The sequence below is a fragment of the Myxocyprinus asiaticus genome, chromosome 33, assembly GCF_019703515.2.
Source record: "Myxocyprinus asiaticus isolate MX2 ecotype Aquarium Trade chromosome 33, UBuf_Myxa_2, whole genome shotgun sequence".
NCBI lineage: Eukaryota > Metazoa > Chordata > Actinopteri > Cypriniformes > Catostomidae > Myxocyprinus > Myxocyprinus asiaticus.
The window spans coordinates 34,703,658-34,723,127 of NC_059376.1; the positions used below are offsets into that span (position 1 = coordinate 34,703,658).

At 38.4% G+C, this 19,470-nt stretch overlaps 1 protein-coding gene across 1 annotated transcript in view; it reads left to right on the forward strand.

Moving 5' to 3' along the window:
• Positions 1 to 10,126, forward strand: part of LOC127424468 (sulfhydryl oxidase 1-like) — a 38,039-nt gene extending 27,913 nt beyond the window's left edge. Inside the window, exons 10-12 of the mRNA XM_051669730.1 lie at positions 727 to 865; positions 4,575 to 4,757; positions 8,363 to 10,126. Coding sequence (XP_051525690.1) covers positions 727 to 865; positions 4,575 to 4,757; positions 8,363 to 9,216 — 1,176 coding nt within the window. The 3' untranslated portion in view covers positions 9,217 to 10,126. The remainder of the gene's footprint in view (positions 1 to 726; positions 866 to 4,574; positions 4,758 to 8,362) is intronic.
• Positions 10,127 to 19,470: the final 9,344 nt, after the last annotated feature.

Below are 19,470 nucleotides of genomic sequence, written 5' to 3' on the forward strand. Positions count from 1 at the left end.
GTCAGACTACTGGGATACTGTCATTTAAATGTATTAAAATATCTATTGTTTGTCTGGAACAGGCACTGCTTGTTTTATACTGGCAGCATGCCACACTTTGCCATTTAACCTCAAGTGTTGCTTTATAAAACATGCATAAGAACAAATTTCCATGTTTCATGTAAATGTACAGCAAAGGGCTGTGTTTACTTAATAAGACTATATGAGATTGTCATTATGCAGGGGCTCACATGCCTACACACACAAACACACTCTGGAGTAGTTAGTGACATCATTAGCTTTTAGCCACTCAATCAATGAATCAATGAGGAAGTAGGATGGAATCCTATAAGGAAATGAGCTTGTGTCATCAAGATCATTGCATCTTATAGACACACCCACCAATCAACTGCTGAGTGACTCTGTCAGTATGGACACTGAGATTGGGTCTGTAAGTCAGATACAGGAAACTGACTAATTGTAGAACTGGACTCATACCAAACAAGGACAAATAATTTAATGCTATTTGAAATGGGTTTTTACTAATGAATGAAGTGTAATATGACTGAAAATGATCCCTAAGGAGATTTTTATTCCCTTTAACAGTCATACCTGCTTCAAGCACAGCACCCACATCACTTCATTTGAGTGATAAAGTGACTGAAAAGAGAACTGAAATTGATTTACATTGATTCTTGTCATCTGAACTCAAGCCCACTGAGACTATGTTTGTGCGTGTGTTTTTAGACAAGCGATGCAGTGTTGCCTGAGGGTGTACGGTGGGTGGGCTGCCAGGGATCTCAAGCCAGATACCGTGGATACCCTTGTGCCATGTGGACCCTCTTCCATGTGCTCACTGTGGAGGCTAAAGGGACAGGTGGCTCAGGTACTGCACACTGCCCCCACTCGAACACAATATAGTCATTTTGTAAATACTGTCCATGTCTCAATGTTTCCTTCTGAGTGAAATTTTTAATAAGTAAATAAGTAGCCATTTTTAGCTGAAGCTGTTATCTTAAGCACACTAAAGCACAGCACACTTATTACAGCGACAATTCCCAAGGGGTTAAGGGCATTGGTGCACAATGGTGATGGTTAATGGATCGTCTCTTGTGGGACTCGAACCTACAAACTTCCGGTTACTAGCCTAGATCTTTAAACACTACAGTACACCATCAAAATTTTAAAGTCAGCATGAACCAGTGTTCGCAAACCATTTTACTTCTGTATTGTGATGTATTTCAGCATGTTCAACAAGGAAAAAAAGATGTTGATTTTATCCATCGGTAAATGATTGGCTCTTGAAAAGTGACCGTTCCATACCAGAGTTTGCAGTCAATTGCAGAGGACTGGCACCTGTTGGTTGAAACTAAAGTGGCCTTGGTGTTTTCAGCCGAAAAGAAAAAAATTGTTTCAGATGTGGAGAAATCTGTTACATTTTGATAAAAGATTGCAAAGACAAACTTTTGAATAATGTGCACTTAGGAATCGTGCACAATAAGACCAAGAACAAACAGGCTCAATTCTGATTTCATATTGACTTGAAAATAGTTGAACGATTGGATGTTCAGAAATGAAATATGCCTAAATAATGAGTTTTGGCTGAAAAGTTCACATCGTTTTGCATCTTCAAAATCAATGAAACATCATTAACCTCCTGAGACCCGAGCATGACTGCTGTGTGCATTTTCTATTTCCATTTTTGATATGTAACAAAGTAGTACCTAATAAACAAGCAAAAAAAAAAAAAAATTCTAGAGCAAATAGTTTTCCTACAAATTGTTGTCCACATATGTGGACAGTGGGACTAAGTTGTGAAATTTGTAATAATACCAAGCTATAGAATGTCAAATTGTTTATGTTTCCAGGAGTGCTGATTATTCATGTTTTTGAGACAGTTGATTTTCTATAAAGCTGAATAAATAACTCTTATTCAAAGTAATAGCCAGCATCATCCAATCACTGCAAACCATGTTAAAATAAAATGTATACATTCTGAATCTATGTACTGATGACCATTGTTCCATGTCTGCCAAACATTTTAAGTGGTCCAAACATCATATGCAGCCTGAAACTGAACTTTTGGTCAGATTTTAGGAGTGAATGCACTTAGCTGCATAGAAAGCTATAGGATGTCCCCTTGCTCCCTTGCTCCCTATTCAGTGAATGAATTAACCTCCAGTGTGCTGTCTGTCTGCACTGGTCCCAGAACAGTTCAAAATGCACCTTATTTTCATCCTAACTCCATATAAAGTCTCTGAAAGCGAAATTTTTCATCTTTTGGATGAACCCATTGATTCCCAATGTGAAAATGCACAGTAAATATAGAAATGCATTTACTAATGTTAAAGAATAGAACCGTATTGTACAGTGATAACAAAATAAAATATAACAAAATTTATATTAAAATGATGCAAAATGACCCACCGATTTGTTAATGTTGAAAGTTATTCGAAATATCTCAACGTTTTTCAATCCACGTATGTGGACATCATGTTTATCAGCGCACTGACGCGCAAAAAATTTATACATTTTTTTAAAGTGGCATATCAAACAAAACTAGAGACGTATTCTTTCAATTAAAAAACTTTCTTTGTGGTTTCTAACCAGAGGCACTTTTGTTGGCTCTGCACCCGTAGAAGCACTTCACAGAAATCAGAAGTTTAACCCTTAAATGACAGTCTAGAGTGTTGTGAACAGTATTTAGTTGTTTTAAATTAATTAAAATTATGCGTTGCGTATAGCGAAGCCAAAATACAAGTCCATGCATGTGGTCGCGGGGTCACACGAGGTTAAAGGAATATTCCAGGTTCAAAACAAGATAAACTCAATCAACAGCGTTTGTCGCATAATTTTAATAACCACAAAAAAATAATTTTGAATCGTCCCTCATTTATTAAAAAAACAGTTATAGTAACACATTTACAATGAAAGTGAATGAGGCCAGTTTGTAAATGTTAAAATACTCACTGTTTCAAAAGTATAGCGACTAGATGTAAACATTATATACTGTATATTAACATGATTTTAGTGTGAAAAAATGTCTTACTAACCTTATCTGTGTAAAGTTGCATGATGATGTACTGCCGGCAAACCAGTTAATATAATGCTGGTAAATCCTTGAATTTGTCACTCTAAAATCATGTCAACACATATACTGTTTACATCTTCTGGCTATACTTTAGTGTGTATTAAACATTTGTTCACTTCCATTGTAAGTGCCTTACTGACTTAACTTCTAAAGATCTTAAATATCTTTGGTTCATGTAAATGTCTCCCAGTGGTCTAATGAAGCTCGGCTGAGTTCTGTATGCCCAAGTGCTCATCTTGGCCTTTTAGTGACCTCTCACTCAAAGGCTACCATAAGCCTTCCTGTGTCACAACCTCCAAGGCCATTTTGAGATGGATGAGGCCTGTGTATTGTGTGAAGAGGGCCAATATCCATCTGTATTGGTGCCATGTGTGGCCGTTGGTGCATTTGGGGGGCCTTCCTCAAGTGTGTTTATTGTGCATTTTGTTAAAAAATCCATCTTCACCTTACACAATACACACCAGAGTGTCACATTCCAGGAAACCAGTATGTCGTTGTTTTTCTTGGGCCTTGTTTTGCAGCTGGAAAAGTAATTGTGTAGGTAAAAGAGAGGGATTTGTTTAGATTATTGGACTTGCAAGGGTTAATATAAGACCCGGCGAACACGGCTTCTCCACTCACACTTAATCCAGCAGCTTACAGTGGGCGGAAGAGGAGAGGAGGGGGTGCGTGTGGATGCATGTTTGTGTTTGTGTGAGGGAGTGGAAGGGGGTCACATAACCTGCAGATGGGAGGACAGGGACGGGGTGTCCATCTGTCCACTGTTAGTGCTCTGGATTATGACTGTGTCCATCAGCTAAACAGAGGAAGAAAGAAGGCCCAGTGCACTAAACACAACAGTATCTAGCCCACCGACAATCTTGACCTGTCTTACTTCTGTTGCCTGTGGTGACTTGTCTTCAGAATGTGTTGTGTTTAAGAGAATAGATGTGCGAGAATTAGTGTGGACAAAATGGGGTCTGGAGGTTAGTTAGTTAGTATGCTCGTGTCTATGAAATAGCAGGCTGCTGCATTCTTGGGTAGGTTACTATAGTTTTCATGCTTCTAAATGGAGTCTCTCTGATTGGTCTATTGCAGCACTCTACATTCAGATATTTTTGTATGAAGTCCTCTAAACTGTATAATTGACCATTGTCCCAGGCAACACATTTCCAGAATAGCTGTGCTAGTTTAATGTCTCTTGTATCACTCTGTGGTCTCTTTCTTCATTATAATCTATAGAATAATCTACAGGAAAAAAAAGCAATTTCAACTCAGATCAATATATCATGTCCATTTATTTATTTATTTAGAAAGTAAGCTTTGCTTCAAAGTCCTGATCACCCTCTCAGGGTTAATCTTGCAATAATGACCAGCTGATTGTACATTATCCCTAATATAATATAGATTTATGATATTTTTTCATGTTGGCAAAATTTGCAGTGATGCTTTTCTTGCAATAACATGTTTCTCTTTTTGTTTGTTTCCTCTTTTTTTCTACCTTTTTTCTCTTTCAATATCTCAGTCTCAGATCCTCAGGAAGTGTTGCAGGCAATGAGAGGGTACGTCAGCAGTTTCTTCGGGTGCAGGCCTTGTGCGACTCACTTTGAGAGTATGGCCAAGGAGAGCTTGAATCATGTGACCTCGCTGTCTGCCGCTGTCCTCTGGCTGTGGACTCGCCACAACCGGGTCAACAACCGCCTGGCAGGTCAGTATTTTCAGTGTTAACAACTGGAAAGTGTAAATGTTACAGTATAAGTAAGCATACAGTGGCCCCAAAAGCTATTTGGACACTTAAAAATGAAAATGCCACACTTAAAAATAAATTTAATTGCATTAGATATCAAAATATCAAACCAAGTGGCATCTGCAAACAAATGATGCTAGACTTTTCTTAGAACAATCTTCACATAAGCCATATTTGCAGTGACTTAAACTACTGGTTCTAAGGTGATTTTTAGTGGATGTATGAAGTCAGTTCACAACTGGGTGGATTTTCCCTCTCCAGAGCACCAGTGCAGCTTCTTCCCCTTAAATCCCTTTAATTCAGCGATCCTCTGGGCAGACACCAGCTGTCCTGTTCTCCTCCATCCTTCTCTCTTGCTATTTCTCTCTCTCTCTCCACTTACATTCATCCCTTTTTCTCACATCTTCTGTTGCTCCCCAAATAGTTTTCTGTCTGACAAAAATTAGTGATACCTGTTTTTAGTTGTTTTACTTTTTTTTTTCTTTTTTTTATTTGGTTTTCCATATTTGGTCATACTGTAGTTATTCACTGTCCTGATTGGAATATATATATATATATTTTTTTTTTACTTCATAGTTCAAAGTAGAATTTCCCAGTATAGGTGAAGGCAAAGATGGCTACATAGCTCACGTAAATAAATCGAACTTATCTCTCTGACAACTTGACAACTCACATTACTGTTGTCCATAAGGGCTATGAAGGGAGTTAGTTACCTCTCTTCAAACTTGGTTAATTCATTTGTTTGTTCTCTTTTGATTTCTCCTACCTCTTTAGTGTCCGTCCCTTTTACCAGACATGGAGTCATGAATAATTGGACAAAAGTCCCCCATGTGTGTCTCACTATGGCTCTACAGTGTCCCTTGGTCCCCCGTCACTTCTGCTGATTAGGTCTCACTGTCTCTGCTTTCCCTGGGGGAGTCGTTCCGCCACTTGACAATTAATACAGCAACAGTGTCTCCTGCCAGGGCCACGCGGCCCTCTATTCCCTAGACACCCGTGACAGCAGGTGGCACACGCCACGCTGCCAGCATCAAGCCTTCCTCTGCTTTGTAATTTTTGGCCTGAGTGCTTAACACTGTGCATATGTGTGTGTGTGAGGTGGGTGGAACTCTTCCCTCCTCCTTTTCCACCTCCCACCCTCCGACACCCTTTGTTCCTCTCCCATTTCCCAAGAGGGACCCTCCACCTGAAAGTGTGCCTCTTTAGTAGCTCCCTCCCACCTCACACACATAGCTAACCAGGCATGAATAGTGGCCTATTAGTATCACTGCTGCACAATTAATTTAACTAGCACGAAGGCCCAAGCAACAGGCCTTAGCCCAGCACTGCTGCTGCCACTTGTCGAGGGCAGAAACATCTAGTGGAAGATACAAAAGTGTATCTCTGTGAAGCCATTCGGGAAGCTACTTTATTTTCTGCCTACTGAGCAGCATATACTGCATTCTGCCTAGTACATTTTTTTAGTACGAGTAACTATAATATGAAAAACGGTTTACAGTATGCAACACATGACCTCACTATTTTGCTTGTCTAATTCAGCAAGTGGGGTCCAGTTATCTCAGAAGTAAATATGGTTATATTGCATTTATCAGTTCAATTTTGTGTATAAATGTCAAGACTCATTATTTAACCTGACTGCCAAAAAATAAGAAAAAAGATGTTAAAATGTCACAATACTAGTGACTTCTGAGTGGTTGCTAGGGTATTGCCATGTAGTTGCTACTGTATGGTGTTCTGAGGGGTTTTTAGCGCATTCCTATCTGGTTGCTAGGGACCTCAGGGTGGTTTGTAGGGCAGTGCTATCTGGTTGTCAAGTTTTCCTGATAGATTTTTAGCGCATTGCTATGCGGTAAGTGTATTTTTAGCGCATTGCTAAGCTAGTGAATTCTGGGCATTGCCATGAGATTGCTATTGTGTTATGTTATAAAGGTTTTTAGCAGGTTGTTAGGGGATTGCGATGCGATTGATAACATGTTCTGAGAGGATGTGCCATGGTGTTGTAGGTGGTTGCTTACTGGCCCATGTCAAAAGAGCCCCCAAGTCTCTGTGATATTTTGGTCCCATTTTGGCATTGTGGGGTGCAGCATATTTTGTTCAATTCAGTAGGTCAGTTGGGTCATCCATTCCATACACACCTAAAGTCTGCATAATTACTGTGCACAGTATATAGAGTTTACTGCATATGTTAGTATGTCATTCTGAACATTCTATCTCTTTCTCCATCTCTTCGGCACTTACATTCACTCACACTCACCGTAAATGTCCTGCGTGACGGCTCCTTCTCTATTCACACGATGAATATTAATGCACTCTCCCGGCAAGCTTTTGTATCAATATGAACTGTGCTACAGTTAAAGTCACCCCTGTGTTGAAGACCTCTATGATTAAAAGTAAGATCTTCACAGGCATGGCATCACATCATGGCCAGATATGAGTGCTGTCACAGAGCAAGGCATTAAGACCCCTGGGTTCCCGTAGACACATAGTAAAATTGATGTATCTCTTATGTAAAGTGCAGTATGCAGAGAACTTCCACACATGCATATATACATCAGATTAATCTGCAGAAGAGATGGGGGGAGGGATGTAAACCAAACGCCGCTGCCATCTCTTGTAGTTTCCCGGCCGCCCCGCGACATCCGCCACAAGCAATTTATTAGCGTATGCCTTCGTCTGGGGTGGCGTTTGGGGGAGGGAGGGAGAGGAAAAGAAAACATCTAAAGGGAAAAAATAGTAATTCATTAGAGCGAGAGCTGCAACCCAAAGGTGCCGGCTTTCATATTCAATTTGGAGATGGTGGCATGTTCAAAGGGGGTGTGAAGAGAAGAGGTTGGTTGGTGTCTAGCCTTGTGTGCACATGGATGGAGGGTGTCTTGTCCACCCAAGCCTCATCCATTATCTTCACGATCCTCCCACTGGGAGAGCCCACAGGTCTATTGATCATGTCTTTAGACCTGTCACACTCACAGAGCCCATACACAAATACTCATGCATTTACTCACAATAAGACTCATGCAAGAGACTCACAATTGCACAACAACACATGATGACATTATAGAAGGGCCCTCACACAAATAAGCAAAACAATGTTTTATTTCTAAGTTAAGAGTTTGGCCTACACATGACAGTTGCAACATGCTGTGGTTGATATTTGAGTAGTATTGGGTCAATGATGCGGGTCATGCAACGCTCAGTTTTTTTTACAGGACCTATACATTAAAACTCATTTTGATGTTGTTTGTTTGACTTAAAGTAAAAAATGTCTAGGTGGAGTAATAGTACTGAGATTGTAAAGAAAAACATTCCATTAAAATGTTAAAATTAACATTTTCATCATCTTGGACATCTTTATTTGTCATTAACCCTATTATGTTTAAATGTCCACAAATGTACTCCACAAGTACTGTACATGGTGTGGAAATTTGTTTTTTGCTCTCAAATTCTAGTTGTAGGTTGAGCAATCCACTCAACTTGAGAATAACAGTGATTTAGTCTCTCCAGTCTTTGGCTGTTCATTCATAAAATCCACCTAATGACTGTTTTTTTTCTCTCAATATTTCACACAGGAGACCTTAGCGAGGACCCTCATTTCCCTAAGATTCAGTGGCCATCTCCGGACTTGTGCCCTAGCTGCCACGGTGTAAAAAGGAACGGTGAGCACACCTGGAACCAGGATGTGGTGCTGGCTTTCCTCCAAAACTATTTTTCCCCTGACCGCATTTTGCAAGACTACCTGCAAGACGAGACCCAAGCCCTCATCCAGCAGAGAAACCAACTCACGGCGGCTCGGATGGAGAAAGAAGCCGGGCGTGGAATGGAGAGGAGAGCCAGAGAGGTTCCAGAAAACCGCTCTGCCACTCCAGCCGAAGAGCCCCAAGAAGATGAGCAGGAGGAGGAGGAGGAGGAGGAGGAAGAACAGGCTGGTGAGCCGTACCCTACTGAGTTCGAGGGGATGGGGGCAGCTGGAGAGAGCAAAGCAGTGGCACAACCGCCGCAATCCCAACACAAGCCGAAAATTGTGGGCATGAAACTACGAGAGCCCCAGGAGGACATCATAGACCTGGACTCCTTTGTCAACCAGCACTATAAAGCTAAAGCCCTTCAAGCTGCGGCCATGTCAGGCATTGTGCGGCGGAGAAGTCTCCAAAAACAAGATGATGTGGAGGACCTCCAGTTTGAGAGAGGTTGGAGGGTGAAGCGAGACCTGGGAAGCCAGGAAGAGAACCTCGGTGGTGGACTAGAGCCGTACCTCAGACCCCAAAGCAAGCGTTGGATGTCCCTGCTCAGCATGGGATTCTCCAGATTGGATGTGAGCCTATGTGTCCTGCTGTATCTTCTCTCAGCCATGTGTCTACTATCCATGTATCTATATTTTAAACTGAGGATAAAACTGCGACGGGCTAAAGTGTCCCTTCCTTGAGTGTCACAGAGCATTGCTCCAGCTTAAACTCTTACTTTTATCAGGAATGATGAAATCTCACAATCTGTGGCTACTACAGGAACCGGTAGCTCCCAAAGCAACAAGGTACAGAAATTGAGAGCTTTCGAAGAGCTGTTTTTATTTGGATGGTAATTAAGAGGATACTGCGAATACAATCACCCTACACCTGACTTGCATATTATGAACCCTGCACTCGTCCATGAAGGACCGCTTGTGGTCTGATATTTTTTTTTTAGCAATTCATCAGTGCCTTAGTTCCTCCATTTGTGGATATTTTTCTTAGAAGCACCTGATGAAGGAAAAATTACAATTATAATTGATGTTTTGATTTGTTTATCATACAGAAATTAATTTTTAATATGACCACTTATCAAAGAACTTTTAAATTTTTATGAAATGCAGCTTACAGTGTTTTTAAAAGCATCAACAGTTTCGTTTTTAAGTCCACTTGTTCTTAAGTCAAGTTTTGTCATTATACCACTGCCTGGTTAAATAACTGTTTTTTGTTTTTTTTATCTTCACAAAAATACTTTAAGAGATGAATTTGTGTTGTGGGGCTTTGCACAAGGAACTGAAATAATCACAACCAGAGACAAGAGCTAAACTTTTTCTTTCTAAAATGGTGTGCTTTGCTGGGTAAAATGCAATTAAAATTATTTTTGCTAAAAACATATTTCCTCTTGTATCTTTTCTTTCTGATGTTGATTCTGGCATGATATTCAATACATCAACAATTTTTGTCCACTTTTACACTTCCCAGTCTATTGAAACTTTCAGGTGGTATGTGGCCCAAAGTCATCAGACTATGTACACTCAACTGTTGAAAATAAAGCAATAAGCCACGAAAGGTTGTTGTAAAATCACTGTAATGCATGGACTTGAGTGGCTTATTGTTTTTATAAAACAGTGGCAACAGCAATCTGACAAAAAACACCAATGTTCAATATACAGTTATAAATAGTTTATCAATATATAGTTCATCATCCAACTCCAAGAGATTGCAGTAGCCAAGATGCATAGCAATTTAGAGAAATTCATATAAAATTTGTGCTCGCAGGTGTAGGTTTAAAGTCATACTACAAGGGGATCGAACACGGCTTGGAATTTAGAGTCGGAAATACCCGTATTATGTTTGTTAGGCCATTCCTGATGACTCTGCCCAATATTCTTATTAAATCACACTGTGTAAGAGCAGTCAATCGTTCTCGAAACATAATGACCCTCTGACTAGCCCCAGGCATTTAGAATTAATTGTCTGAACTGATTATGGTGGAAACTTTGTGAAATGGATTTAAACATGGTAAAATGTGGTAAATATGTTAAAGGAGAGAGTTAAATGAAAGCTGAGAGTTCTACACTCGGACAATGCAACCAAACATCTTTCAGCATGTCTTTAGCAACTCTTTGCTATCCTCAGCATTTCCAACGCCTAAGCATATTTCACCATATTAGTGTCCTCAGTGGCATATGCATGTGTCTTAATGAACAGATCATGTCTTGTGTTTGAGGGTGTCGGGGTGAGGAACTGATCAGGGAAGGGGTCAAGCAGGCCTAGGGTGAAAGAACAAGCCTGTTGCCATCTGGTCTGTTTTGCTAGCTAAATCCTAACAATTTCATTGGGATTATAGCAAGTGAGTAATCCTGCTTTCCTTTGGGTCTGCGGGAGATTACCACGGGGATTAGCCCCCGCCCGATAATAAACTTTATTAAAACGCAATCGGCTTTCAAGGCCTCTTCCCTCACACACTTGGAAGTTGGCTGTGCCCGGGAGGGGGTGGTGACCCCAGGGGAAGAGGATCTGAGTAGGAACTCTGGAAGACACGGGTTTGAAGTGTTCCAGATTACAAGCTCATCTGAAGGACACCATCACTTGATCTTGAGCTTTAGGGTTTTGTGGAAATCTAGGCACCACCCCTTTGCCCCACATCTTTGTTCGCTTGTTCATTTCTCTTTTTTTCTGTCTCTACTAGACGTATGAACTTTGGGTTGACAGTGTTGCACATTTTTGCTATATACTGTACATTGCCATATATATACTGTATATTGCCTACTATAAATATTTGCTATATCTGAGACTTCACAAATGTAGCGTGAAAGAAAAAAGTTATTTCTATTATACAGTATTTTGTGTTGAAATTATTCTAAATAATTGTAATCATTATTTTACTTTTATTTTTACAATTAATGTAATCAAAGCCAGGTAAAATGGTCTTGCGGGTCTTGTATGGCCCAGAGGCCTGACGTTCCCCACCCCTGTTCTACATGAAAGAACTAACCTGGTCTCAAAGAATGAAGTTACTATGCCTAAATTATTGCAAAATGATTTTTACGTGGCTCGTTGTAAGTATCACAGCAGTTTCCTGGTGAAATAAACACTAGATGCGCTATTACAACATTGACTTTTATTCCCTTTCACACAAATCACGAATAAAATGGTAGATTACCATTTCATAAATATTTACTGAAATTTTGGCATACAATGCTAACTTATTACATAAAAACACTCTTACAATAGCACTTGACTTGTAAGGTGATACATTGTAAAGTTTAACCAACTACATTTACAATCTTATTCAAGTGCACTCAAGTGCAGTAGCTCTACTTGCAACGCTAAGCATGAAGGTACGAATCCAAAAGAGCATATGAGTCGAAACGATAGCCAAAAGTGTCACAGAAGCACCACAAATTGTTGCGGTTGCTTCAGCAACTGTTTTTCTTTTTTTTTTTTTTTTTTTACACTATCAGGTAGGTTTAGGTGTAAGTTTTAACGTTTTAGAGTAGGGAGGTAGGTTTTGTTGATTTAAAACTTGATAGTGCATTAACTTTAAAAACATAATCTGTAATACCCTAAGTCTTACATTTTGGCATTTAACTAATCTTATACTGTTTATGCAATGGACATAAATGATACTTCAAGAAGTGTGGTATCATTTTTCATTTAAAAGTAGAATTAGAATTGCTTGGATTGGACTTTTCTAGGCTCTTTTGTCTTGGTCCAGTTATTAACCACACAGAAAATCCTAGTAACCTCATAACAACATGCTAAAAACTGCTTAGAACACTTTAGCAACCACATAATGCCTTAGCATGGTGGTGATTCATTTTGAATGCATTTAAACCCGTTAATTAAAAGGGGGATTCCACATACTTTTGGCCATGAAGGATCACAATGTGCCTTGTGCATGCTCAGATGTGTACAGTTAACAGTTTCAAATGACAGAATTGGCTGAGCCATAGATCCCTGCAGCTTTGCCAACACATGGATCTTCTGTCCAATGTTGCTAGTGCCTCTGTGGACAAATCAGACTGTATAACTGTGAGGGCACATATTATGCTTCCTGTTCTCTGCCAGACTTGAGCAAGGGACTTGTTTGTGTGCCATGTGAACAAAGGGACAACAGAAAACATCCCCACCCCCTCAACCAAAAGCAGCAGAAAGCAAGGGTAAAACATCACCTTGTGGCACTGGTGTTGTGTTCCATAAATTAGACAATGCAGGGTTTTATTGCTGAGGCCCTCCAACATGTACTTTGCGTCTTTATGGCCTATCGCATTCTGATATTAAAATGCTGGACAGGTTTGATACCTCTGCTGTCATACCACAGTCATTTTAATAATACAATAAAGCTTCTGCCAAAGGAGTGCAAGGTGTGTGTGTGTGTGTGTGTGTGTGTGTGTGTGTTTGTACACAAACTGAGAGTGAATTAATTCTAAGAGTAGAGGAAAAGGGTTAATATATGGTTCTCTTAGTGAAGCTCATTTATACTCTGACCACCAGCATGTTGCATTTAGCCCTAAAGAAGGAGCCAAACAGGTCAGATTAATCTAATTTTACTGCCATAACTCCTCCCCTTGTCCATAATGCATTTTCTGAGATGTACTACTTACTCTCAGTTTTAATGCTGTCAGTCAAAATGGACAAACTGCTGCCAGGCGAGAGGTGGCACAAAATACTAAACAACAATAGAAATAATGCATTATCGGTATGTCTACAGTTAATGCCTACCATATATGGTGTACTTGAGGGGAGATGTGACATAAAGAAATATTTTGGGTTCAAATGAAAGCATTTGTGGTCTAATGTTGATTACCACAAAAATGTATTTCGACTTGTCCCTCCTTTTCTTTAAAAAAAAAAAAAAAAAAAAAAGAGGAAGAACCAAAAATCCAGGTTACAGTGAGGCACTTAAAATGGAAGTGAATGGTGCTAATCCATAAATGTTAAAACAGTCAGAAGTATAGCCACAAGACGTTAACAATATGTGTGGTAACATGATTTTAGTGCAATAAAATCGCTTACTAAGCTTTTCTGTGTAAAGTTATTTTCAATTTTACAGCTTCGTTGCCAGGATGAGGTACGGTGTAAATCCTAAAAACCTAAAACGACCAATAAAACAACGATTGAAACAACTTTATAGCTCAAATAATGCATGAGTTTTAACAGAAGAATTATTGTAAGTGCTTTTATCAAATTTGAAAATTCACATTTCTGCCTTTAAACCCTCCAAAAATTGGCCTCATTCACTTTCACTGGAAGTGCCTCACTGTAACCTCGATTTCTGCATCTTTTTTAAAAAAAGAAAAGGAGGGACGAGTCAAAATAATTTTTTGTGGTAATCAACATTATGCCACAAATGCTGTCGATTGAGCTGAACTTGTATTGAACCTGGAATATTCCTTTAAAATTACAAACAAACTATTTGATTCTTTTTTTTTTCATTCTAACCTTAATATATAGCATAAATTGAAAAACATGATACTAAACATGATGCTCAAAGCTGTCTCCTGTAATACAACTCCAATGTCTGTGAATCAATAGACTTCTATGAATAAATAGAAGGGGGCGGGGTGATTTTAATTGTTAAATATTTATTTACCATTAACTAACGTGAGTTATGAATTCCTGAATTACAAAGGATGTGTACACGAATTTGAACTCTGTCATCATGATAAAGTCCATGTAACAAGATTTTTTTATATAAGCCCCCCAAATCTCATTGAAAGGTTCTCTTCAATAGAGAAAAAAAAAACATAGAGATTATTTTGTATTGTCTATTATTTTTAAAGGCTCTCAGTATTTTCTTTAGCTTCAGTAGTATTTACGTAGTTATACATATTTATTTAGTAAGAAGAGCAGGTAAAATGCTCAGAGTTACAAATCTGTACAAATAAGCTTAATTTAAATGTTATACTGTTTGCACAAACCCCACCTCAGTCATTGATTATTCAGGTAAAATACATTATCTTTCTTTGATCCAATGCCGATTAAGATCAAGTATGCTGATTAAGCATAGATCCTTGGCAACAGCTGTTGTCTGTATAGGTTAATATTGTGTATCTCTGTGTTACTGCCCTTGATATAGAAATTGAGTTGGTTAAGGGGTCCCAGATCAGATCAGATACCCCCCCCCCCCCCCACACACACACACATTCTTGTCACAGGACAAGCAAAATGATGTCAGTATGAGGAGTTTGGATGGCATCCTGAGAATGTCCATCAACATGCGTTAATGAACTAGAATGAACAGTCTTGTCAGCAAACACTGGAAATGTTATCTCTAAAGATGCTTCAGAGATGTTCATCAGTGTCGTTTCGTTAGACCAATTATATATTGCCAGCTAAATGCCCCAATCTGTCTTAGACCTGTACTGAACTCAAGGTCTTGTAGCCTAAATAAGAAGTAGATTTATTATTTTGTCTAGATCAACTCTTGATTGTGAAAAGAATTGGTGACAGATATCATTGCAGTACCATGTGATACATAAGGCTCCATGTAAAAATTAATTAGGCCTATACATATACATAGTGTTTTAGTAATATTCAGTAGCTATCTGAGTATACTATTAGGCTAAATGATGCTTTCTAATTTAAACTGTGAGCTAGCCTAAGCATTTTTTCAAATGAAAAGCACAATAAAAACCATTCATAAGATTAGAAACATAATGTTACACGAGTCAAGAGTGCCTAATTAAATACACGTAAATAAAGGTAGCCTATCTATTACTGAACCAAGTAAAAACATGAATGGGGTAAGCGGATCCTTTATTGTTTAATGGTAAGATTAAGGTGAACAACGTCGCCTTTAATTGAATTTCAAACCTAAGCAGGATCTACCCGTTAGCCAATTATAATGTATTAGACTGCATGAACACTTACACCTCTCCATCCCTGACATGGTTAACAATGGCCAGCCATCACTGTGTTTTGTATGGTTTTGAAGGGCTATTGTTTACCTTGGTCCGCAGGAAAAACTGTCGAAGAGTCTTTTAGAGTTTTGTGATGAGGAAAGTACACTTGTTTAAGTATTTTGTTAACAGTCGGACACTATTGTATTCGCTCAAACAATGCCGAACCACGTACTTCAACTAATTACGTAAATGGACAGGACCTGTCAAGAGACAATAACTATTCCCTAATAGAATTTGCCCCCAAGTGCAATTTAATTTTCTCTCGTGAGGTCTCTTCATCTCTTTCTTCGTCTCTTCGCATTTCCTTGGCGGGGAAAATAGGGGAACGGCTTCTGACATTGATGTTCCAGCCTGAAGCCTTATTTGACTCTTTACGAGGATTGGAAGATACCAGACAGTCTGATGTAGACAGGTAAAACGTTTGTTTGGATTTGTGAAATGAGCATTCGAGATGAACTCGTCTCCGCGTGCAGCTTCCTGTGTGCGCGAGCGCTGTCCAGCACGCGCGAGAGCTGAAAATAACATGCAACTCGACGCTCGGTAGGTTTGCATAACGTTCTCTTCGCTCATTTTTAGGCTCCGGACATGTGCTGCTGCGACATTATGAAGTAGTGCTTCTTTTACCGAGCGCACACTGTTTATTTTCCCACTGAAGTAATAGGAGGAGAGACATTGAACCATTTCTACAGCAATTGAAGTAAAACAATTCGTTTTAGTGCACGTGCACCTAATGTGCAGCTGATGCGACGTCCGGGAGACAGATGAAAATAGACGAGTGGCTATTTATTTTTTTTAATCGTATTTGTATAAGATATGTATAATGTCTGTAACTGTCTTGGATGCTTTTAAATAGTCTAAGGGAACAATATGACAACAAACAGCATTTGTTATGTAGGCTATTATTTAATATGCACATTATTTTAAATGCTCTGTAAACGGTTGTTTTTTTATTTTTTTTATTTTTTTATTATTAATATTATTGGTCACTTTACAATCAGGTTGTATTTGTTTACTAACAATGAACAAAACCTTTACCGCATTTATTAATCTTAATTCATGTTTATTTATACCAGGCCTAATACATTTTTAGAATTAAAAGTTGTGGCCTGTAGCCTATAAGTTAATGCTATATGAACTAACATGAACAAACGATGATTACACAACAAGTAACCTTTGATAAATCAACATTAACCAAGATTAATAAATAAATGCTGTAAATAATTATTTTTCATTGTTAGTTCATGATAGGGCTACCTAATGCATTATAATGTTTACAGAAGTGTTATGAAAGCCTAATTATACATTTAATAAAAAGTGTTATGTGACTGTGTTATTAGAATGCCTTCGTTTCATCTAAGTATCTGTGGAATTGAATTACACTCTTTTTATTTCTTTATTTTTTTATTTTTGATAGATATATATAAATAAACCGTTTAATTTTAATGGTGTTTTCTTTGCATCACCACTCATATCCTTAGCTACCCCTGATCAAACCGTTTCAATGGCACAGCTTGACTGTTCATGCAGTTGACTTAAAGTATACAAGTATAAGCTCGATATAGGCCTTCACTTACTGGGACAGGTTCAGAGGTTGGAAGCTGATATATTAATGATCGCGTCTGGAGTCCTGCATTTTTACTGATATGATGGATCAGCAACTCCCTGGTGTCAGAATCCGGATACTGTGAAATACTGACAGTAATTAGAGGTGGCCAGGTCATCGACAATGGCAAATGGGGCTCACCCCTTCGCTGAATTATAGCACACAGGTCTCTCATTGTTCGGACAGGTGTCCATTATTGCATTTTATGGTGACACTTTGTGATCGTAGTCATTGCATTTGTGAAATCACTATGCGCATGCATTAATTTATTTAATCGTGTGGCAAAACATTGGTGCTTTAAGAGCATTTGCTCCCCTTTATAATCTGCATTATAACTCCTCACCATAATCAAAATGAAAATCAAAAGTGTGACCCGGGATAGGTCCCGTGTCCACCATTGGCCCATGGAGAGGGAATCTGGTGCACCTGACGCAGACTGAAGCTTTAGGATTGGTGTGCCCGCCACCTCCTAGCTGCACCATTTAATCAGCTTGATGATCGCTTTCATTTCACAAAATTACATTGGAGCCATTAAGCAAGATCGGGGACGGGGTTGCGTTGTTTAAAACTTGAGATAATCTCACTTTGATGACAGCCAGGTCTTATTTACACATCTCTGTAACATGGCTATGATTTATAGAGTTTAACTACCTTTTACCGGGCATGATAATCAGGGATTGAAGCACATTGCTTATGGACAGGATTTTGTCTGTTGTGACATTGTGTGACTATGTACATTTAGCTATTAAGAGTGATTGCTTTTTATTATTTTCATGTGAGCCCTTAATAGATTATATAGACAAGTATATATTTCCATAGTTCTGTATAGTCGAAAACATATTTAGAAATGTATATATTGCATATTTATGCACTCACATAAACACACACACACACACACACACACACACACACCACACACACACACACACACACACACACACACACACACACACACACACACACACATATATATATATATATATATATATATATATATATATACATATCAAAGGTATATGCAGTATATACCCTTTAGCTTATATGTATAAATTATGTGCACGTATAGGCTAGAAGATGGTTTAACTCTGGAACTGTTTACTTCTGTGGCAGGTGTTTGTAACAACTGGGTCAGCCAACAAAAGAAACAGGTGCACAGCCAGTGCAGTGTTCATTAAACAATTTAGGACAAAGATTAGAAAATCTGAAGGAAGATGTTTCTTTTAACACAACACAAACAGTATGGACCAGATTAAATTGTGGAATTGAGATTTTCCGTGCCAATCATATAAGCTGTTTATGTTCCCAAAAATGTTACAGCTTTGGTACAATGAGGGAAGGGTGAAGTGTCAGAGTGTTAGTGTTGTAGGATTTGCCATTAACTGGATTCAAGGAAAGGCTCTCCAGTAAACTGAGAGATGTCATAACAGCCAGTGTGTGGCAAGGACCCACTGTAAGTGGAACAGCATGATACATTTCGAACAGAACATTTTTCCATGATTAGAAAATAAAGTTTCAAAAACAACCAAACAACTGATAATGATTTAAACTGATGATTAACTGATGAACAAATCTGATAATGATTTAGATTGAGAATAGAATAGAAACTGAGGTAGGCTACATGCGTAACATTTGTGAATCTATACATAGGCTACAATGAGGAAAAAATATAAAAATTACTAGGAAATATTTAGCCTTTTTAATATTTTTTTAAAAATAATTATTTAAACGTGCATATTTGCATATATCTTCGGAAAATTAAAAGTTCTACAATATTGCCACTTGGCGACATAGCATAAAATTAAAATGCCGCTGTATTTATATTTACAAAAAAAAAAAAAAAAAAAAAAAAAAAATTATATATATATATATTTTGCAATATTGTAGAACTTTTAATATTCCGAAGATATATATATATATATATATATATATATATATATATATATAGTAGCTATTCTCAGAGTTTTAGCTATTTTCGCGCATTAACCATACACTTCTCTCTTCTTAAGCTATTCTAAGCATTATACATAGCTTCCAGCACATAGGAATATTTTGTACAAATTTACATCACAAAAATAGGCATTTTTACCTTTTTTTTTTTTACCTACATACGTGACACCAAAGAAATACGTGATACAGGTACGTAGAACAGCAACGAGAACAAAAACAATGTGTGACTGCAATGATGATGATTATCATCATCATTATCCTCATCATCATCATTATGATAAAAACAGTGTGGCTGCTAAGGCTGACTGTTGCATTCTGAAGCTTGTTTCATTTAACCCGTGTCAGAGCTCGCAAGCACACATTGTGCATTATAGTATCCTTGAAGAGAATTGGAAGTGAAAATTGAGTTCATCTCGCTTGAACTCCGCTCTCTCCGGAGGGGGAAAAAAACGAAATGAAATGAGTCCTGTCAGGATCGACTGTGTCGAGACTGC